General features: G+C 43.3%; 1 protein-coding gene across 2 annotated transcripts in view; it reads right to left on the bottom strand.

The window, feature by feature from the left end:
- TGFBR1 (transforming growth factor beta receptor 1) overlaps window positions 1-23,543 on the bottom strand; it is a 124,629-nt gene that overhangs the window by 88,095 nt on the left and 12,991 nt on the right. Inside the window, exons 3-5 of one of the 2 annotated variants that reach the window (XM_018571081.1) lie at window positions 21,887-21,908; window positions 20,746-20,954; window positions 12,762-12,992 (exon numbers count right to left, since the gene is read on the bottom strand). In XM_018571081.1, the coding sequence (XP_018426583.1) occupies window positions 12,762-12,992; window positions 20,746-20,954; window positions 21,887-21,908 (462 nt within the window). Of the gene's footprint in view, window positions 1-12,761; window positions 12,993-20,745; window positions 20,986-21,886; window positions 21,909-23,543 lie in introns of both variants that reach the window. The other variant, XM_018571080.1, reaches the window with a different exon arrangement.

Raw genomic sequence — 23,543 nt, forward strand, 5'->3', positions numbered from 1 at the left:
ACTTTTGGACGATTTCTTAAGGGACCGTAATATACAGGGGTACGGGTACTCCTAGAATGAGATCCTAATAGGTTGGACTTGATGGACTAATGTCTTTATTCAACCTCAAATACTATGTAACTATGTAGGTGCAATGCACGAGGAAGATGGAAATCATGGTTAAACAAACACGAAGCAAAAATGACAAAATTGCTCTGGTCCCCCGGAACGATAAAACATTTCTGAAGCTGTGTCATTAAGGAGTTAAAAGGAGAACTATGAGGTGAGTGCTTATCACTCACCTCATAGTTCTAGCCGACCTGTGACAATGAGACTGTCACAGGTCGGCTCAGTAGATCGGGAGGTGAGCGAACATATACCGGCGTTCGCTCACCTCTCGATCCTGTCACGGCTCTCTGCTGTGACAGGGGAGGGGCTGGATTCCCCCCTCCCCGCTCCGCCAGCACTGACTGGCGGAACGGATGGGGGCGGGTACAGCTGGCTTTGCCTCTAGATAGGCAGAGCCAGCTGTCACTCATTCAGCTGGGCGGATCTCAACATCGATGTCGGGATCCGCTCCGGCTGCGTCGTCTCAGTATACCGCGAGCTGTAGCTCGCGGTATACTGAGCTTAGGATAACGGGAGGACGCTAGTTTGTGTCCTCCCGTTACCCTAAAGGAGAACTATGGGGAAAAGCCCTGACCCCATAGTTCTCCTTTAAACAATTGTAGTGCTTATTTTGGTTGTGTTCATATGGTACCCTTAAAGCCTCAATTTTTGTTGGTTGATAAAAGATGGGGATAACAAACATGTTTTGAAGCGTTTAAAATTGCATGCGCCCGTGAAATGGCAAAAAAACTACAATACCCAAAAATTCCACATTGGCAATATTTTAAGTTTTTTACCGCTCATTACTTTATTGTTAACAGTGATTGTAGGCCCTAGACGTTTGTGGAGATATGCACAATCATAGTTTTCACACATAGGCGCACCAGATGCGTGTTTGCGTTTCTATGTGCATGTACTTGGGGCCGAGGACCTTAACATTTTTTTGTTTTTAACATTTACACCCGACTTCTTTTTGTTACACTTAACGTTATTGCTATCACATAGGGGGCTTGTTAGCTTAGTTTGTTAATGGCAAAGAGGATGCGACAAAACGTCACCTATAGATACCAAAGAATCTGATAGATTGTGTCACATCAGCTTTTTCTCAGGCTATATCAGCTGGAGAAGCCCGGGATAGACGCCGGTGCTTAAAGAGGGAGCACACTTCCCCAGCAGCGTACAAGCGAGTGAGTGGCTCTATAGCAGCCCGAACGCATGTATGTAAGCAGCCATCGCCGGCCTTAACAGTGTGGGTGGTTTTTTTTTGCAATGACGTCCAGGGAGCAGTTAAGGACACCCGCAAGCCTCTAGTCCCCTGCCACAGTGATGTGCTCAATAGGGTGGCGTGACCTCCTCTGCCTGAGTTCAGCACAAGGAGAAAGAAACGGCACAGGACATGTTCTGTACTGCACACATTCTAAAAGGAGGCCGTGGAGTCAAGACCAGTGCAATATGAAATCTGGTTGGTATAGATACTATACTTCAGCCTTGATGATGTAAGTGGCTTATTTAAATCTATTCAATTTGCTGGAAAAAGTAGCATACAATGCTTAAAAACAAAGTAAGTGTGATAATGGTTAAAACTAGCAAAGACAAATCACAAACAAACAAGTCTTTTTCCGCAACATTAACCAGAGCATTATCCGCGTTTCTATTTTTTTCCCCATCTGTCCAATGAGTAATAAAAATGTCTTTAACTAGTATGAGTCTTTTAAATAGGAATTGTATGCATATCTTTGAAATAACGAACACACCTTTAGAAATGTTTAGTGATGGCAATCTACAAACAGATACTTCTAGATAATTGCAGGCTTTGTATTCTTTGCATACCTCAATTCTCTTTTCTTCCTATCTTATAACAGTGGCCATTTTAACTAAGGGCAAATTACTAGGTCTCTTACTTCTTGGAACTCTGGCACGCGACTAGGACATGTGACTATGCACATTATCTCAGGAGGGGGGGGATTGCCTTTCCCTGATATCTCATGATTACACAAGAGATTTCCCAGGAATGCTCTGCTGATGTAACCTAGCCAGGATGCAACGCTTGGGCACAATTACATCATTTGTGCCAGAATAGACCAGGTAGTGGACTAACTCCATTTGTAAGTAAATCAACTTCTGACAGTGGCCATGTTTACTAAGGGCAGGTTACTAGATGTTCATTTACATCTTGAAAATCTTGTACATGTGATAAAAGACATGTGACCATGCACATTATCTCAGGGGAGGAAAATGCCTTTCCAGATGATTGCATGAGCAATACTCTGATGACAAGGCAATCATTGTATTGTTTTGGCAAACTGAAGTCATTTGCACTTTCAAAGCAGGAAGAGAATTCTCTGCAAGTGGAAGTACTTCAAAATCACATCAATTTCACACCTGACAGGTCTATGTTATTATTATCATCATGCATAGACGGATGCATTGGTATAATTTGATTTTTGAGTGTAAAGGTCCGCTTTAACTAATGAATGCAAGATGATTTTAGATCAGATAGAAATCCCCGGATAATTGTGCCCATTTACAGCCAGTGAATATCTGCAAACTAACTTTTTTTTTTAAGTGAAGAAAAAAAAAAAATAGGATTGTGTTCTTACTGTAAAATCTTTTTCTCAGAGTTCGAGGGACACAGCTCTAAAGAATTCTGAGAAGTAGGGTTATGCTACTGCACTAGGCAAAAAAAATTAAAAGCCTGCCACTTTAAGGACATAACCCCTCCTACTTCACACCTGCCAGCTCTAGAATGCAGTATGAAAGGAAAATAGGTTAGGGAGCCGTGTCCCTCAATGGACTCCAAGAAAAGGATTTTACGGTAAGACCCAAAGAATTCCGAGACATAAGGATGTTGAAAAGCAGCCCAAAACAGAGGAGTGGGCACCATAAACACTAGAAGAACCAGCTCAAATACTCAAAACAACTGCCTGAAGAACTATCAGACGAGGCAGAAACATCAATTTTATAAAACATAGCACAGGTGTCAATAGAAGACCAAGTTGCGGCCTTGCAATTTAGAGCATAAACAGAATCAGGGGGAACCTCAACCTGCAACTCGTAAGCTTGAAGAACAACCTGACCCCAAATCCACTTTGAAATAGCAAATCTAGAAGCTGAACAAACTTTTCTAGGACCTTCAGGTAGAACAAGGGAGCTGTGGCTGACAAACTCTGACAGCCCACAGAACATCCAAACAATGAAGAGAAATTGCCTTAGGATGAGCAGGTGATGGACAAAGTGAAGGTAAAACAAAAAGGTCTTCATTTAAATGAAAGGCCAAAACCACCTTGGGTAAAAAGGTAAACCTGCTGTCCTAAAACAACCTTGTCTTCGTGGAGAATTCTATATGGTTCTTCATAAAACAAAGTGGACAGGTTGGAAACCCTTCTAGCTGAGTTAATGGACACAGGAAAGACAACCCTTTTGAATAACAAAGACAAAAAATGACTCATAGGTTTAAAAGGAGGTTTTTGTAGAGCAGTTAAAACCAAGTTCAAACCCAATAGTTCATCTGGAGTACGCGGTCCAGTTCTGGTCACCAGTACTAAGAAAAGATGTCCTTGAGTTGGAAAAAGTCCAGCGGAGGGCAACCAAACTAATTAGGGGTATGGAGGACCAGAGCTACGAGACAAGGCTACTAAATTTAAACATGTTCACATTGGAGGTGAGGAGATTAAGGGGGGATATGATCTCCATGTACAAAATGTTCAATGGTGGCAGCAACATTAGCGATAAACTGTTTAAAATTAACTCCATTACAAAAACTAGAGGCCACCACCTAAAATTGGTGGAAAAAAAATTCCAGCACAAGGGGCGAAGGGGGTTCTTCACAGTAAGATCAGTTAGGGTCTGGAACTCACTGCCACAGACAGTGATTTCAGCAAAGAATGTGGAATTGTTCAAGAAACTTTTGGACGATTTCTTAAGGGACCGTAATATACAGGGGTACAGGTACTCCTAGAATGAGATCCTAATAGGTTGGACTTGATGGACTAATGTCTTTATTCAACCTCAAATACTATGTATGTAATAGAGAAAGAGGAGACCCAACAGGAGGAGCCACAAATAGACCTTCTTGAATGGAAGTACAGATCGAGAGGCCATAGAAAAAAAAAAAAAAGGACCAACAAGGCAGATATCTGACTCTTTATCGTATTTAAAAGCTAAACGTTGATCTACCCCAAGTTGAAGGAAAAACAAAATTCACTGCATAGAAAAAGCATATGAAAAAACCCCAAGGACTCACACCAAAAAAAAACCTTGAACATACAGTGATAAATCTTACGAGTAGAAGATCTACAACCCTTAAGCATAGTCAGAATAACAGAATCTGAAATTCCTTTGTCTTTCAACACTTTCAACAGCTAGGCCGTTAAAAGTCAGTGACTGAGAAACAGTGTGGAATATTGGGCCCTGAGATAACAGATATGGCTGATCTGGAAGAAGCCAGGAATCGCCTACCAACAGATGAACCAAATAAGGATACCACACACTGCGAGGCCAATCTGGAGCAACGAGAATGACAGGAATTCCTTCACGCTCTATCCCGCGAAGCAGACAAGGAAAAGTGTTCATTGGTGCAAACACATACATTGGTGTGTGCTGATCTGATACTGATCTGATACTGATCTGATACTGGTAAAAAATGCATCCACCATATACACTATTGGATCCCTTGCTCTGGACATAAATCTGTCCACCTTCTTGTGATGAGAAGCCAGTAGATCCACATCCAGCGTTCCCTGGAGTGACAAAGTTGAAACACCTCAGGATGGAGAGACCATTTCACAAGGATCCAAAAATCTACGGAGAAAATCCATCTGCCAGTTTTCTTCTCTTGCAATATGCATCGCTAAAAATTGCTGGAACCTGAAGTTCCGCCCAATCCAAGATCAAAAGGTACTTCCTTCACCGCTGGCACATTCCTGGTGACTGATGTATGACATCACTGTAGCATTGTCTGAATGATTCCAAAATCAGACAACCGGAGAGAAGATGGGACCGGTAAAAAAAAAAAAAAAAAAAAACTTAAGAAAAAACCCCTTTTCCCCAGTTTTGATTTTTAGTTTTTTTTAAAAAGAAAAATAGCATGGCTAAAAAAAGTGTACGTCTCCGTCACAAAGGGGTTAAAGTCCCCCACTCCCTAATACAAACATGTGTTGGCTGCAACTATATGCGAAGACGACCATTGCGGTCACTGCGCCGCACATGTTACATATCACTGAGAATGTCAGAGCATGAGCAATAATTCTAGGGACATTATTCACCGTTAACACTAAACTGATGAGCGGTAAAAGCTTTTAAAATCACTGCCTATGGCAAATTTTGGGTATGGCAGTTTTTTTGCGATTTTGCGGGCGCGCGGATATTCAAGGTTTAACATATTTGGTGTCTATTTACCTGATGTGACCCCATCTTTTATATTTTACCAAAATATTGGGTAAGGCATGTTTCATAACATAACGTTGGGAAAACGTTTTTTTCTAAATTTCCAGTACTTTCTTTATATTGTAAAAAAAAAAAAAAAAACCCAGTAGTGATTAAATACCCCCAAAAATAAAGCAACATCTGTCCCCCAAAAATTACATAAATTCCATTTCAGTACAGCGTTGCATGACTAAATGTCAGTCAAAGTACTGCAGTGCTGAATACTGAATAATGGCCTGGACAGGAAGGGGGTTTTAACACCCCGGTTAAAGAGGAAGCACAGCCTCAATTAAAAGAGCAACCGTTTCTTTCTGATGCTGAGTGAATTGGTCACAGCCCAGCTATTTTGTCATACTGAAGTACCCGATCCTACTGTCTGTGTACCCGCAGTCGCTAATAAGCAGAGGCTGGGAAAAAGGGGGACCGGCTGGTACACGAGGGAAGGGCAGAGGGGTTCAGCTCTAGAACACCGGAGTGCTCAGTACCCCCTGTGTTCAGTCAAACTCAAACAGATAGAAGAGATAGTAAATGTGTGTCACATGTTTACCATCTGTGAATGAAAGCATTTCCCTGTTCATTCATGAGTGCCAGGCTAAAGAGAAGAGATTAAAAGGACTCGGTATGGTAGCGGTGACAAAACAAAAAAACGTGCTTCCTGATTGAACAAGGGATAGTGTCAACACGGTACCACCCCTCATCCAATCAGAGAGCCCTAGTATCGATGAAAAATACTAGTCAGTCGCTGAATGATTGCTGTGCCAAGCAAGCACCTCTGCTGTGAAAACAGAGGGTTAGTCGCTCAGCACAGCACCCGAAAGATTGCTGTAAAGTACTGTAGCTGCTGCTACTACTACAGTGTTTTACAGCATCCCCATGACCCTACCAGGGATAAATTATGTAAACTTGGCTATACCAAGCTGGACCACCAAGTATACAGTGTAAGTAGCTGAAGTTCAGATTTAGGCTGCATTCACACCTGGGCGTACTATAGGCGCGTTTTTTCGTTCAGTGAAACGCACGTTCGACGCTTGTTTTTATACCTCCCTGGCGGTATTTTTTCCCCCCTTTATTTTTTTTAAAATATTGGGTAAGGCATGTTTCATAACATAACGTTGGGAAAACGTTTTTTTCTAAATTTCCAGTATTTTTTTTATATTGTAAAAAAAAAAAAAAAACCCAGTAGTGATTGAATACCCCCAAAAATAAAGCAACATCTGTCCCCCAAAAATTACATAAATTCCATTTCAGTACAGCGTTGCATGACTAAATGTCAGTCAAAGTACTGCAGTGCTGAATACTGAATAATGGCCTGGACAGGAAGGGGGTTTTAACACCCCGGTTAAAGAGGAAGCACAGCCTCAATTAAAAGAGCAACCGTTTCTTTCTGATGCTGAGTGAATTGGTCACAGCCCAGCTATTTTGTCATACTGAAGTACCCGATCCTACTGTCTGTGTACCCGCAGTCGCTAATAAGCAGAGGCTGGGAAAAAGGGGGACCGGCTGGTACACGAGGGAAGGGCAGAGGGGTTCAGCTCTAGAACACCGGAGTGCTCAGTACCCCCTGTGTTCAGTCAAACTCAAACAGATAGAAGAGATAGTAAATGTGTGTCACATGTTTACCATCTGTGAATGAAAGCATTTCCCTGTTCATTCATGAGTGCCAGGCTAAAGAGAAGAGATTAAAAGGACTCGGTATGGTAGCGGTGACAAAACAAAAAAACGTGCTTCCTGATTGAACAAGGGATAGTGTCAACACGGTACCACCCCTCATCCAATCAGAGAGCCCTAGTATCGATGAAAAATACTAGTCAGTCGCTGAATGATTGCTGTGCCAAGCAAGCACCTCTGCTGTGAAAACAGAGGGTTAGTCGCTCAGCACAGCACCCGAAAGATTGCTGTAAAGTACTGTAGCTGCTGCTACTACTACAGTGTTTTACAGCATCCCCATGACCCTACCAGGGATAAATTATGTAAACTTGGCTATACCAAGCTGGACCACCAAGTATACAGTGTAAGTAGCTGAAGTTCAGATTTAGGCTGCATTCACACCTGGGCGTACTATAGGCGCGTTTTTTCGTTCAGTGAAACGCACGTTCGACGCTTGTTTTTATACCTCCCTGGCGGTATTTTTTCCCCCCTTTATTTTTTTTAAACTTCCCGCCAGTTCCGCCCCCCTGCGACGCGGACGCTCGCAAGGGACGGAACCCGGAAGACGGCAGCAGGCGGAGGGCACAGCGGGGATCGCGGACAAGGTAAGACCTATGCTGTATTTGCTTTGTTAACCTCGAGCCACATTCGGGGGGAACCATACCCATAGGAATTTTTGGGATTTCACTTGCGGAGCGTTTCTCAGCGCTTCGATCAGCGCTGAAAAACGCCCAGGTGTGAACCCAGCCTTAAGACCCCAGAATGGGAACAAGGCAGCCAAGACTGATTTTCACTGCATTACTCTGTGGTGTCCCAGCAGAGGGGTACCATGGCCTGCTGTGTCCCCAAGACCTAAAGTGTGGAGTTAAGGCAGATGTAGTGGGCAGGCATGCAAGAGGGGGCTTGAAAGTGCATTTGATGTTGCCATGGCACAGAAGAGCACTTTGCACATAATGCACCCACTTCAGACTGCAAAAAAGTAACCCCAAATGAAATAAGAATGGGAAAAAGGTTCCACAGAAGCAAAGTGGCTTAGTGTGTGCTGCTATAGTGCATAACTAGTGGCAAGTACACAAGGCAATTACTGTTTGATGGGTCAATCCTTCCGCTTTATAGTCATCACTTCCTAGTGGCAGGCCATATATCCAAAGGCCTACTGAATCTCCAATGAAGGCTAAAATATATGTAACAATACTGAACAAAATATAAATAAAAAGGGGAAAAAATTTAGACTGGTAAATCTGAATGCAGGAAATGTGTTGAATTACAGTCAGAGGAAAATTTAACAAAATGTCTTTGTTACGGTTACTTCAGTTAGAACAAACTGCTATAGTCCAAATGCAAAATGATAAGAATGTAAATGGACTAATTATATTAAAAGGAGAACTATGAGATGAGTGATTTCCACTCACCTCATAGTTCTAGCCGACCTGTGACAATGAGACTGTCACAGGTCGGCTCAGTAGATCGGGAGGTGAGCGAACACATACCGGCGTTCGCTCACCTCTCGATCCTGTCACGGCTCTCTGCCGTGACAGGGGAGGGGCTGGATTCCCCCCTCCCCGCTCCGATCCGCCAGCGCTGACTGGCGGAACAGACGGGGGAGGGGGCGGGTACAGCTGGCTCTGCCTCTAGATAGGCAGAGCCAGCTGTCACTCACGCAGCTGGGCGGATCTCGACGTCCATGACGGGATCCGCTGCGGCGTCTCAGTATATCGCGAGCTGTAGCTAGCGGTATACTGAGCTTAGGGTAACGGGAGGACGCTAGTTTGTGTCCTCCCGTTACCCTAAGGAGAACTATGGGGAAAAACACTGACCCCATAGTTCTCCTTTAACCACTTGCTGACCGAGGTGTTAAACCCCCTTCCTGTCCAGGTCATTTTTCAGTATTTAGCGCTGCTGCTGACATTTATTCCATCATGCAACGGTATACTGAAATTATTTTATACCATTTTTGGGGGACAGAGATTTAATTTGGTGGGATTTAATCACCACTGGGCTATTAATTTTCTACTATACATTAAAAAAAATATTGTTCAAACAGATGTTGTCCAGATCCAATTACCACCAAGTGGAGGAGACAGATGGAGATATAAAGCAACGACGGAGCAGCATGAGGGAATTATAAAAGAGGGGAAACTGGTCGAGGAGTAGATCTTCAAAAGATTCTGCTGTATGGGCCCCCATGGTTTCGCCACTTTGACTCAGAGAAAAAGGTGGACTATCATACTCCCGTCTTGGATATAGCTTTGCGGCTAATCTCTGATCCCTGGATAATTGCTAAACTCCCTGAAGAAGCATATGTGCGAAACGCGTTGGTGAAAACTACTGAACATTGCATCAATTTATGGAAAGAGCATATGAATGGACTCTGGATTATATGTATGATTTGTTATCATGTACAACAAGCTATGTACTGTATTTTTCCATGTATAAGACTATACTTTTTCATAAAAATATTTACCTAAAAATGGAGGGGCGTCTTATACACGGGGGGCTGAGAGGAGAACCGCGGTTAAGAAACTGCCGATACCTCTGCAAACTAGCCTCACGAGTGAAACTTCCGATTGCAGAGACAAGCTAACAGGTTTCCTCCAATCATGAGCCTTATGTACCCGTCAGCTGATGCTGCGTAGAGCCTGTAGCCAGTGCCCAGATGTAACAGGGAGCGGTAATGTCGGAGCAGTCTGAGCCCATAAAATGTCAGAAAACTAAAAACATCCCGGTAAATACTAATACCAGGAAGCGGGTGCCTTACTCTGCAAAATGTAAACTGGATGCAAAAGAGCATGGAGAATATTGATTTCTGATTTTTGAGTAAGAAAAGTGGGGGGCGTCCTATACATGGGGGCGTCTTATAGATGGAAAAATACGGTATTTATATTCAGCAAGAATCAAGGAAGTAAAATCGGTACTGTGATTTTTAATTTAAAAAAAATTATTACATTTGTTGAAAATTGTACATTTGTCTGACACTTCTTAAAGCCCCATCACCACATATGTGGTATTTTTGTTACTATTATAATTGATTGGGGGTGAAGTCTCAGACCACTTGGTGGTAATTGGATCTGGACAACATCTGTTTAAACAATATATTATATATTGAAAAAACTTACGAAAAAAAAACACAACTGTTTTCCCTATGTTATTATAAAACATTTACCAGAATCCAAAGTGCAAAAAAAACGACCATGCCTAAAAATCGGCCATAGGCGACGCTTTAAAAGCTTTTACTGCTCCTCAGTTTAGTGTTCTCAGTGATTGATGGCCCCAAAATTATTGGTCACACTCCCACATTTGTGGCGATATGCAACATGTAGGCGCAACCGTCACATATTTACATTAATATGTACAGAGTACAAAGCCGCTGTGCTGGTCCCGGGCCCGCAGGGAGGACAGCAGAGCCTGGGATAACCGGCAGGGGGGGGCCTCACGCCGTTTGTCATACAAGCGATCGCCGAGCTGTAGAGCTGTATGCAACGGTAGGTACCAGCTGTTTACATACACAGGGAGGGGTTCTGCTCGTGGGGACACGCGCGAGTAAAAAAAAGAAAAGCACGTACATGTATGTCCACCTGCTGAGAAGATGTTGCTGTCCACCTGTGTATTTACAATGGGCAGACGGCAAGTGGTTAATAAAAGCAGAACTAGGATAAGATTTTCGATTAAAAGTACCATGGATTTTGGTATAGCAATGATGTGTACGTGGGAGTATAAACTGATAGAAACAGTGTTAGCAGAGAGGGTTAAACATAACATTCGTGTCATCAGCATACAGATTGTAGCCACAGATACAAATTTATTTTCACATAGCACAATTACCCCAGGTCTGTTCTCCTCCAGCAATGCAACGTCCTGCCAACTACTATGCACTTCTTTTGGGTTTGGCGTCCTCTTAGTTCTGCCGTTGAGCAGTAACGAATTATGTAAATCCTACGCATGCAGGGAATGGTGCAGTAGTGTAAGCTGCTGCAGTAAGTGTACAAGTATCCCAAATTTGCTAGCAGACAAGTAAATGTTTGAGAGAAGAGACAAAGGGATTTATAAAAACTGTTGTCCATGGTAATAAATCAGCTCCTCTCGTTCATTTTCAAAACCTAACTGAACAGGGACGCCGATTAGTTGCTAAGGGCAACTGCTGCAGATTCTGTCTGCTCCAGTTTTTATTCCCCTCATAGGTCTCTTCTACCAAAAAGCTCTATATTCAATCAATTTTTTTTTTGTAACTTGTTGGCGTTCAGTGTATCAAAGTCACCAGATAGAGCATGTAGTATTTGTGTTTAATTTTACTTTTGTCAGCTATCCAGCAAGCACTGAATACTTTAGTGACAAGCAGTTTCAAAACACTATAAAGAAGTGGCAGCCAGGAAAAGGAAACAAATAGAGTGTAAACCAAATGTTCAAGAATACTGGAAGCAAAGGTGAGATTAGAAACATTGCAGTAATAAGCTGGGCAAGATTAATTGATGGCGTTTTAATGATGAAAATCATCGCTGAATTTTGCCGACTCTGTCCTGCCTTCTGGAGGGTGGCTACTTTTTTGTTCCCCATGGACACACATGTGGAACAAAAGTAGCCACCCTCCAGAAGGCAGGAGGGTAGCTGTAAAGTAGCCACAGCTCCAAGCACACTCCCGTGATGGACTACAATCTCAATACAAATTAGAAGACTAAACGTGAGATTGTAGTCCATCATGCGAGCGAGCTTGGAGTGGTGGCTACTTTACAACACACAAAGGGACCATGGGGAACTTAAGTAGCCACTCTTCAGAAGAAGGGAGGGTGTCAGCACCAATTCAGAGATGATTTGAGGATCTACAGTGAGTGATACACATGAGGTACATTTTTGTTAATAGTTAAAAAGGAGAACTATGAGGTGAGTGCTTTTCACTCACCTCATAGTTCTAGCCGACCTGTGACAATGAGACTGTCACAGGTCGGCTCAGTAGATCAGGAGGTGAGCGAACACATACCGGGTTCGCTCGCCTCTCGATCATGTCACGGCTCTCTGCCATGACAGGGGGAGGGGCTGGATTCCCCTCTCCGATCTGCCAGCGCTGACTGGCGCAACGGACGGGGGAGGGTACAGCTGGCTCTGCCTCTAGATAGGCAGAGCCATCTGTCACTCACGCAGCTGGGCGGATCCCGTCATCTAAGTCGTGATCCGCTCCGGCGTCTCAGTATACCGCGAGCTGTAGCTCGCGGTATACTGAGCTTAGGGTAACAGGAGGACGCTAGTTTGTGTCCTCCCATTACCCTAAGGAGAACTATGGGGAAAAACACTGACCCCCATAGTTCTCCTTTAAGGATGCTTGAATGCATTTTTAAGATTTAGTTTTCAATTTAAAAAGAAAAAAAAAAGGACTAGTAAAATTAGATTAAGTAAGAAACACCCATAGATGAGCGAATTAGGCATTTACAGTGTACGGAGGGAGACATTTTCAGCAGTTTACCTAGTTTTGAAGGCACGAAATCGGTTTGGTATGCCATATCTATACGGATCAACATGCAAAGACCTTTAAGCAGATACCAAAGGGTTGCACCTTTTTAGGATTTATGAGATTTTAATATGTGCATTTAATGTGCTTTTTAATAAAGTTTTACCTTTGTTATCTGCAGCAATAAAGCCCAAAATATTTTCATGGCGCAGCATCACGGTTTGATATATTTCTGCTTCTCTGAACCATGAACGTTCCTCTCTTGATGAAAAAATCTTGACTGCTACTTCTTCTCCTCTCCACTTCCCACGCCACACTTCACCAAACCTACCTTTGCCAATGCTCTCTTGCAAAACTATGGTTCTTGCAATAGTTCTCTGCACAAGCAAGGGCAGACCTAGGAGGCAAAAAAGTAACAGATAATATTTAAATAAATAAAAAAATCAAACACTTTTTTTTATGTTACTGTTACCATTAAACCTCTACCACCTGCTCCAGGTTCCCTCTGGCACCCAGTCATGAAACATAGCTGCAGTGGGTAATCTCGAAGGTGATTCAAAGAGCAGACCCAATTTTCGGCCTTTCATCTCTGCTCAATCCAGTGGTAATCTTCCTTTGAAGTCAACAGGAAAGCCTACACTTTAGGAACTGTCAATCTCCTCGGTCCCCAAAGGCTCTCATTGGTCTCTCCCTGTAACCTCTATTTCACTAGAGAAGACAGTTTGCAAGAGGACAGCTACTGTGCTGTTTGCCATAACTTATTTTTTGTGTTGGACAGAGTAGGGAATAGCGAATGCCCTAAAAGTTTGAGCTCTGATGGTATGGGGTACATTAGTGTGTATGGAATAAACATACAAAACAGTATTGTGTCCCAAGATTAATTTTCTATCTTGGGAACAATAGCAAGGGAGTACAAGAAAAAGCTGTAGAACCAGTACACGATGATCTTCCAAAGAAATTCAAACTTTATTCCACTTGCATCTATACAAAAGAACAACTGCTGACATGTTTCTTCCTTACTCTGCCTGAGTCACAGACGGTTGTAATATAACACCAACCCCACTAAAATAGCACGCCACATAGGGCGGGGAGAAACACCTGTATCTAAATTACACTTTGTATCTAAAGACCACTTGACACAAAGGCCTCCTCAAAAGGGATAGCGAACCGAGAAACGCTTAGGGGCCGCAAAAGGACTTGGTAGGCCGCTTCCACTCCTTATAAATAAAGTCATCGAAAAAGGGGATGTAAGGAAACACTTTGGCGGAACGCCTACTCTTATGCGTCCCAAACTGCATAGGCGGCAATGCGCACTCATTGCGCGTCACAAAACCATCCATGGCAGAGGAAAAAACCTCCGAGGACAGCGCGGTACCGACCACCCCCCCAGAGTACCCTAAGGGACGCACGGGAGACTGGCAAATGGAGCGCAGGTCGCACAAAGAGGGGTCCGCAGAGCGCAGCCCACAGCCCTCACAAGGCAATGCAGGAGAATCATCCCTGCGATCAATGGCACACACCCACACAGAACGCCCCACAGACCGGAGACCACCACAAGCAAGAGAGACCCCCGCAGTACTCACGACCCCCAGCGTCACCATCTCAGCCCAGCACCAGCCATCCGACTCTGCAGGTGGAGGAGAGCTGCACCGTGTCTTGCACCCACGGCGTCCCAGGCCGGAAGAAAGACACTCCCCATCGGCCCGAGAGGAAGCTGGCGGAAGTGACATAGGGAGAAAGGGTGCCTGCCCAGGTCCAAGATGCAGTACCCACCCAGGAGCCCACACATAGGCCCTCCAAGGGCCACCTAAGCCCAAGCTACAGCCAGAAGGCAAGAGGGGCGTCCGCCCACATCCAAAATGGCGGCCGCGGCGCCACAAGCAGAACCGTGGCAGAGTCTGCATGCGCTCGTCGGTCACCCAGGGGAGACCACAAGGATCCATGGTCACCCAGCATGTCGCCCTGGGGACACTTGGAAAAATGGAAGAAAATTTCCAGATAAATTTTTTTAGCTCCTGACGCTAGGCAAAAAACTGGAGACTTGTCAGCAAGTGGGGGGGTTGGACCACCAGCAAAGGCCGCGCCCTAGGCTGTCTTGGATTTTGTTATGTGCCTAGCGTCCTACTCCTGCAGGTGGCGATATACCCTACCATTCAGGATCTACGATCTGTTGCCCTGTGTCCTTCAATGAACGGGAGAGAAATTTCTCTTGAAAACAGGGAGCGGATCTCCTTTGTTTTTATTTGCATATGCAGTATCTACAAGTAGAGATCCAACATTTGCATGAACCCTGTAAAGACAATCAAGTTTTTTTCTCTTTGGTGCTTTCCGGATTCTGAAAGAGAGAGGGGGGAAAAAAGGATGGACCCTTATGTGGGAGCCCTCCGAGAACCTACAGCCCTTAGACAAAAGTTCATAGATCTTACTGTTAGCCTAAAGTATAGGGAGATTTTTTTGAATAATCTGTACGATCTTCCTATATTCACAAGCGTATGTGGTGACAAATCTAGGATTATTTGTTTTAATTCTATTCCCTTTTTCAGTACATTGTTATCATGCAGCAAATCCACTCTGGATCTCTGTAATGCTCGACACTTGGCCTTCTCAATGAGCCAAGTTGGATAATCCCTTGACTATCAGCAGGAAGCATAGATATTTCTTTCCAACTAAAGAGATCCAGAGTGGAACAATTGCGCAATGCTCTAGTAAACTCCCCTGTTGGAATTTCTCTAATAGTATGAGCTGGGTGGCAGCTGGTTGCTCTCAATATTGAATTGCCCGCTGTCGGTTTACAAAAGGTGCGCTTGATAACGAGACCTGTTTCAATATCTCCTAATGTGAGGTCCACAAAATGGATGTTGGCTGGATCCCCGTAAAGTGTAAATGTAAATCATTATGATTAATAGAAGCAATAAATGTTTTACGTTCAGCCACTTCACTGTTCCACACGAACAGAAGATCATCAATCTAGTGTCCAAGTCATGTAATGCTGAAGGGGTTACACACAGCAAAAATATGGAGCTCCTCCCACCACCCCATGTAGAAATTGGCAAGAGAGGCCGAAACTTTTACCTTGATAGATGCTCCACATCCTTGCAGGTAAAAAGCCCCATCAAACATGAAAAAATTATGTTGAAGTAAAAACTCCACTGATGGCAATAACAAAAATGTTTAACTCCGGATTATAGTTGCTGTATTTGCAACGGTGATGTTCTAAGGCCCTGAGCATTGAATCATGCACGAACATCCACAGTGACCCATAGATAATTATGTTTCCACTGTACATTTGACAAACGGCTCAAAATGGATTTATAAATCCTGGCAACCGTAGGACTAAGGGTTGAAGGTGGGCATCCACCCACTATCCTAACCTTTCTGTTAATTAATCAATCCCTGCCACAATAGGGCATCCCTCCAGAAAGGGTCCTCCCTTATGAATGTTTGGCAGATGATGAAAAACCAGAACTATAGGACAGGAAACTACTAAACATTCAGCTGTCTTATGGCTCAAAACTTCTATGTACACTCCCTGCTTTACACGATCTTCCAAGGACTTCTTAAAGTCCTTTGTAGGATCACGGTCAAGGACACGATAGGTGTTCACATCTGATAACTGGCGGAGAGCCTCCGCCCTATAATCCTTGGTGTTCAGAACAACCACAGAACCACATTTATCCATGTTCCTGACAGTGATGACCTTCCTCTCTTTAAGAGAAAGAACCGCCTCTTGTTCAACTTTGGACAGATTATATCTACAATGTGCAGTCTCTTTACGTATAGAGAACATGCTAAAAAAGATTTCTGGGGCACTAGAGGCTCAGAGAAACTCTGAGACTTTCTTTTGGCTGTCCCATGTGGCACCTGGGAATTTTATGCTTAAGTGCCTGTGCCAATTTATCCTCCCTGCCAATTTATCTTCCCTTTGTGACATTTTGTTCTTCTTCTTGTATACAAGCATACAATGTGTTTTCTATAGACCACCTCACCCCTTCTTCATGCTGTATGCAGCCTACATGGTACCACATCCTGTGCCATCACGCTGAAACTTTTTTCACTGTCCTTGATTTGGAAGGGAGGAGTGGAGTTGCAGATACTTGCATAGCTAACTATCCAAAAGCCCAGGTTAAGGAATAGCAGCATCTCATACTAATACATACTAATCTCATCTCACTAATACAGCACATTATGTATCTCATTCTGTGTGAAAAAAAGTGTTAAGTCATTGTTATTTTTACATGGTAATAACTTTCTTGCACAAACTCTCCAGGTGTTTTAAAATAGTTGCCAAGAAAAGAGGGCACACAGGAAGCACAGGGGGGGTTAAACCCCCTATATAGTGAACCAAAACATAAAAAAAGAAAAAAAAAAAAAATGTGCTGTACTGTCCAAGGCAGAGCAACAACTTGTTAGTCAAATGTAACAAAAAGAGAGGAGCCCTCTATTTTTAAGAGATACCCCAGACAAAAACAGCTCAAACTCAAAATAAATATAATAAAACATGTATTAAAAGGATAAATACATAAAAACCTAAATCCATGTAACCATCAAGCTCTCCTCCCCGCTCCGCCTCCTGTGACAGCCAGTCAGAGCGGCTACAAACACTAAGGCCTGGTTCACACCTGAACTGCCATTGGTATTCCCGAGCCACACTCAGGAATACAGCGTAAAAGGTCTTACCTTGTCCGCGATCCCCGCTGTGTCTTCGGTGGCTGCCGACTTCCATCCCTTGCGAGCGGCCGCGTCGCAGGGGGCGGGCGGAGCCGGCAGGAAGTTTAAAAGTGAAACAACAACAACAACAAAAAAGAGAAAATAAAAACAGGGGAAAAAAATAAATAAATCATACAGCCAGTGAAACACGTGAACGAAAAAACGAGCTGTAAAACGAGCATAAAAAACGCTCAGGTGTGAACCCAGCCTCAGTGATCGCTGAGTGTTTGTAAATAATTGAGGACATAGTATGTTTACTCCTCCAACTCGATCCTGCAGAGCAGACTAAGGCCTGGTTCGCACCTGGGCGTTTTACAGCGCGCAGGAACGCGCTGAAAAACGCCCTACGCCCAAAGAAGTACAGGAGCTTCTTTGGGGCGTATTTGCCGCGCGTATCCATTAGGATACAGCCGGATAGGTGTACGTACGCCCAGGTGTGAACCCAGCCTTAGACTGCAGCTATCATTTTCATAATCGATTAGTTGCCAGATTTTTTTCAACTAATCGATTGGTTGTATAAATGTTTTTATCTCCAACCAACTATTCGATAATAGTTGCCAACTATTCTCATAATTGATCATTATTGATTTAATTGATTAGTTGTTGCAGCCCTAAAGCAGACCAGAAAGAAGCTTTAAACATTAGGGAAGGAAAGTTGTAAATCAGGGTGTTCAGATATCACAGAGCCACCAGAGCTTTCACTGCTTCTGCGAGAGGATCCCTGTACCTGGAGACAAACCTGTCCAGTTCTTTAATGTGGATGTCATCATCTGGTGTCCCCATTCTGTGATAACTTTGGGTGTAGGGACCACTCCCATCGGGGCCAGCACATCTGCTGAGAAAGTCTGCAGGCCAACTGTTTACGTCCGGTTGACAAGGCAAGAACATGAAGTCCTGACTAAGACAAAATTCAATCTACGAATCTTGCAGCAACAAGACTTCTGATCTATCATTGAGGGTTGATGTAAACCACTGCCATGGTGCAGTCTCACTGCATCTAAACTTGAATGACCCAACGCCCAAAGTCCCAGGATGTTGATAGGGAGATGAGATTCCAAGACTCCACCCCAGCCCAACAGGCTGGCATCTGTCATGAGGATCTTCCAGAAGACCGAAAAAAGAAAAGGACATTCCCGATTCCAGAAACAGATTCCTGAGACACTAGGCCAGAGAAGACCTTGTCCTCGGTGGAAAATAAATAGGTCTGTCTAGGTAGCCAATAACCTGTCCAATGATGACAGTTTTTTGCGTTTTAGGAGGTCTGAAGTAAAACTAGGCATATAGACTGCCTCGAAGGAGGCTACCATCAGGACCAAGACTCATGCAAAAGCCAAGAGTCAAGGACTCCCGAACTGGAGGGCTTGATTCGGAGATCAGAGTCTGAAGTTTCTCCAATGAAATAAACACATTGATCTAAACTGTGTTCAGGACAAACCCAGATACTTTAAACAAGGAGTCGGTTCTAGTAAAAATTTCAGTTTGGCAGTGCCTGTGCAGACTGCTCCCTTAAGAAGAGGTCACCAAGTAAAGTAGGGCTAAAACTGTGGCCAACACTTCAGTGAACACACAAGGGGCAGAAAAGAGCTATATAAACTGGTAACGTAGAGGCCCCAAACCAAGATGTATGTGCTTAAAAAATGCGGAACACATAGGTGTCCTTGATGCTAGAAAGTCTCCCTGGTGAAGGGAGGCGAAGACAAACGTGGTGGATTCTTTGTGGAATGACTGACCTGGAGTGAAGACATTCAGAGCTTTAAGAACCAAGATGGAGTGAATGCCCAGTTTGGATTTTGGGAACAGTGAACAGATTAAAAATCCCTAAAACCGAACTGAGGCAATTACACCTTGGTCTAAGAACCGAGAGGGGTTTATGCAGATCTGTTAATGTGTGCAGTGCCGAAAAATGGGCAGAGATCAAAACTCCAGTTTGTAGCCCTGGTCGCTGTAACTCCTGTGCAAGAACATAGGAGTTACAGCATCCCTAGTACTCCACTATTCTCGGCATGTTGGGAATGAACAGAGATCTACAATATAAATGGGTAAATAAAAACTGCTAGCAGCCCCTCTTTGACAACCCATATCTCCTACATTCCCATTTTTCCAGCACTGCAACCTCAGTCTCTTTAGCATTTTACACTTTCAGGAGACAAAGATAAGATAAATTTATTACCATTGCATACAAGACACAGCCAAACTCAGTTTAGCATCAACCCACTCCAAGGCAACTATAAAAGTCATATAACAATATTTAAAAATCCATACCACCCTAAATAAAAACCCCGCCCTCAATAATCATTTAAATGAGGCCCTCATAATTCATTAGGCTATCCATTGCACACGGGGGAAAAAAAAAACTATTCCCTAACCTATTTGTGTGTGCGCCTGTATTTTACGTAATCTACCAGACAGAAACAGAGTTCCCTGAGTGTCTACAATCATTCCTGATCCTAGAGGAAAGTCTAAACAGACCATTCAAATAAATATTTTTCAACTCAGTAAGCGGAGAGCCAAAAATCATTCTGCTGTCCACCCTACATGTCCAGGGGTGTGGAAATACTATAACCCAACCCCGGGACATGCAGTTTTGGGCGCGTCGTGTTTTTTGTGCATTTAGCCCTGCTTCGGGCAAGCAGAGCTAAATGTACAGTGGGGAGCCACCGCTCGTTTAGTACAAGTAATCTGATGAGATCACTTCTATCAAACAAACATTTCTTTTGTTTTCTTAATATTGAACTGCAGATCGTTATTCCTACACCAAACAGCGAGTGCATTAAAATTCTCTTTGTAGCATGGCTCATTATACTCGGATATCAACCCTACCACAGTGGTATCATCCACAAATGTAATTACAGAATTCAAACCACAGATGGCTAAAACAGTCAAATCAGACAGTACAAAAGCAGAGTAAGAACACAGCCCTGCTATACCAGAGTACTCATAATGGTGGTAGCCGAAAAACAATTTACCATCACAGATTGCAGCCTAATCCACATGGCTTGTATGAAGCGCCAATGGAACTGCATCCTCAATACTTCTATTTTCCTTGTAGGCAAACTGCCATGGATCAAACCCAGGATGTAGATTGGCCTTGATATAGTTCCGGGCAATCCTTTAAAAGCATTTCATAATCACTGACAATAAAGCCGACAGCCTATAACAATTCAAGTAAGTGATAGCGGAGGTCTTACGCATCGGTATATTTTGCAACCAACACTCCAGAATTGTTAAAATGTTGAAGACAAGGGACAGAGGTTGCAGTGCTGGAAGAGAGGAAAGGTAGGAGACCAGGGCTGCCAGAGAGGTGAATATAAAGAGCTCTTCTATTGCAGGGCACCTTCTATTAGGATTTTCTTTTACCCTTGACAGTGTCATTTTAAAAACAGTACCCTGCATGCACGGACCCCTAACCTTACAAAGTACTGTACAGACACATTTTTAGTTACCTGAACCAGATCCTGATGTGGTCATGTCATATATTAAATCTTTAAGTGTTGTTCCCTCTGAGATGAAGGGCCTGTCCAATGAAGGATCTTCCTCATTTGGAACACGATGATGGATAACAGTGCGATTGTGGCAAATATATAGAATTAACATCAGTAAAATACAGATAAAACAAACTGGTCCAGCAATAATCGCTGCCAACTCCACTGGACTAAAGATAGTAATAGGTTTTGTTGATGGAACTGTAAAAAGAATCAAATAGAATGGCATTAAACGTTTGAAAACTGTTTTACATAAGCAGCAGTTGATCTTATTGGAATAAAAATTGCATACATTGATTTTAATCTTTAAAGCCTAACTCCAGGCACAAAAAAAAAAAATACCCTTGCAGTGGAGCTTCCCCACACTACCTAGGTTAAATGCTCATTAGGTCTAGGGGTAGAGTAATAAAGGTGCAATACCTTTTTTCTCGCTCTATCAGACTCCCTCCACCTATGCGACCAGTCCCCGAAGCCTCCTCTCTTAGGCGCTCCTGGCTGCAGTCGGACACTTGTGGGAGCTAGGAATACGATAAGCAATACAACCCCTTCCTCTTAGAGCAATGGGCCCACAATTCTCTCTATGTCCTACCTCTTACGCTCCCACACATCCAAGGGCAGTGAAAGTTGTCCCTGCTGGTCCCGCCCTCTGCCAACCACCATTTCCATCCCCAGCTTGCATGGTCAGCGTACTGGTGCTGGGGTGTGTATGCAGGGAGGAAGGTGGCAGCTAGAAGATTCAGTTAGATCCTGTCACTAAAGCTGGCCATACACTAGTAGATTTTTGATACTAAAGATCTTTCTTTAGCACCCATCAGACACTTGACGTATGTTAATCAAAGTTTCGTTTGATTTTAAAGTTCAATGTTGGAATGAATGGAGTTTCCCGAACAAAAACCACATTTACGGTTAGAATTTAATTTAAAGAAGAAAAAAAAATTTAGATGCTGCTCCGTCAAGTTTTTTCGCCACTACAATCAATTTATTGATGATTGATTTGACCGCGTCAACTTATAGAAAGAATGTATGAAAGTTCTTTTGAAAATCTAAGCAGTGTATGGCCAGCTTTAGTCTGCCTTCCTGTGATGGGAGTGCACCTGCCTACCCCAAGCCAGCCTGGGTGAAATCTGTAAAGTTATCAAAAATATTATTCCCCCCCCCCCTCATTCTTTGACATTTTATATGTGAAATTCATGACACCAATGCTGGGGTTTATTTTGTGTCCACCAACATTAATGCTGGGGTATATTTTTGTGTTCAAGGACACCAATGCTGGTGGTTTTTACTACAGCCAATTACATCAATGCTGGAGGTTATTGTGTTCACTGACATTAATGCTGGGGGTTAATACTGCATCTTTGGACACCAATGCTAGTGGGTAATATTACGTTCACTGCCACTAATTATAGGGGTTAGAAATGCAGCCACTGACATCAATGCTAGGGGTTATTATTGCGACCACTGCCACCACTGAGGGGGCTTATTTTACTCCCACTTCCTCCTGTGTGTTGTGGTAATAAATACAGAAGGACCAACATTTTCAGGCCTTGAGGTGCGTAACAGCCTATAAATGGGCTGCATAACGATGAAATGCACTTCAACGCAGAAAAATTAGCTGCTATCGTGCAGCCCTCTCACAGTGCTTTTGCATACTTTTAAAAGGGTGCCAGGCCTGAAGAAAGGTTGAGAAACACTGATTTAACTCTTGCAGTGTGGGGGGCCCCACTGTATTTTTTCCCCCCATCCTGGAGTTGGGCTTTGAGTTCCTAATCTTATTCTCTGTACCTTACGATTATTCTTCATATACAACTGAAAGTTAGGCTATTTTGCCTACAGTATGTCTAAGAAAAGAATACTAAAGTATAAAGCATACCTGTGTATATCTTCAAATCAATCCATGTCCCAACGAGGCCTCTTGGATCGTAGACTGAGCTACATATGTGGCCTCAACTTCTTCCCAAACCACTAAGATAAAGCCACTGCCCTTTCAGTGTCAAGCCCTAATTCAACTCTCAAGTTACAGAATTTAAATGCGCAGTAGCAGCTTCGGCATTTCAGTTTTAGGGCCCATTAACAAAAGGGCAACAGAGTTTCAGCGTGTTTTACGCATGTTTTTTAGAAGTGCGTTCCATTTAAGTCTATAGGGAAAACACGCTTATCAGCGCTACAAAAGTAGCTCAGGGACAGGCGTATTGGAACGCACGATTCCGTGAACAGCCCCCATAGGAATCTATGGGATTTTAAATGTTGGCATCTCAGCTTGGAAAAATCCGTGACAAACCGCCCTGGTGTGAACGGGGCTTAAGGAAAATCAGTCCACAAGTACAGATTCATAGCACAATTCATGAAGCAACAGATGGAGTAGTCTGAAGGCCAACACAGGTATTTAATGTACTAATTGCACTTCAAGTGACATTAAACTCAAGAGTTAGATCTTAAAAATGCATTCAAGTACCTTAACTATTTAAAACAATGTACCTTATTTGTGCATCACTTATTTATGCACACTGTCCTCTCTTCTGGAGGGTGGCTACTTTTGTTCACAATGGTCCCCGTGTGTGTTGTAAAGTAGCCACCGCTCCAGGCTCACTCCTGTGATGGTCTACAATCTCACGTTTAGTTTACTAATTTGTATTGAAATTTTAGTCCACCACGGGAACAAGCTTGGAGCACATTAAGATTTAACTCCCGAGTTTAGTGTCACTTTAAAGCACTGATATTAACTAGAATATTCAGGCTTGTTATTAAATTTGAATCCTCAA

Source organism: Nanorana parkeri, unplaced genomic scaffold (assembly GCF_000935625.1).
Source record: "Nanorana parkeri isolate BGI_ZX_2015 unplaced genomic scaffold, ASM93562v1 scaffold1670, whole genome shotgun sequence".
Classification (NCBI taxonomy): domain Eukaryota; kingdom Metazoa; phylum Chordata; class Amphibia; order Anura; family Dicroglossidae; genus Nanorana; species Nanorana parkeri.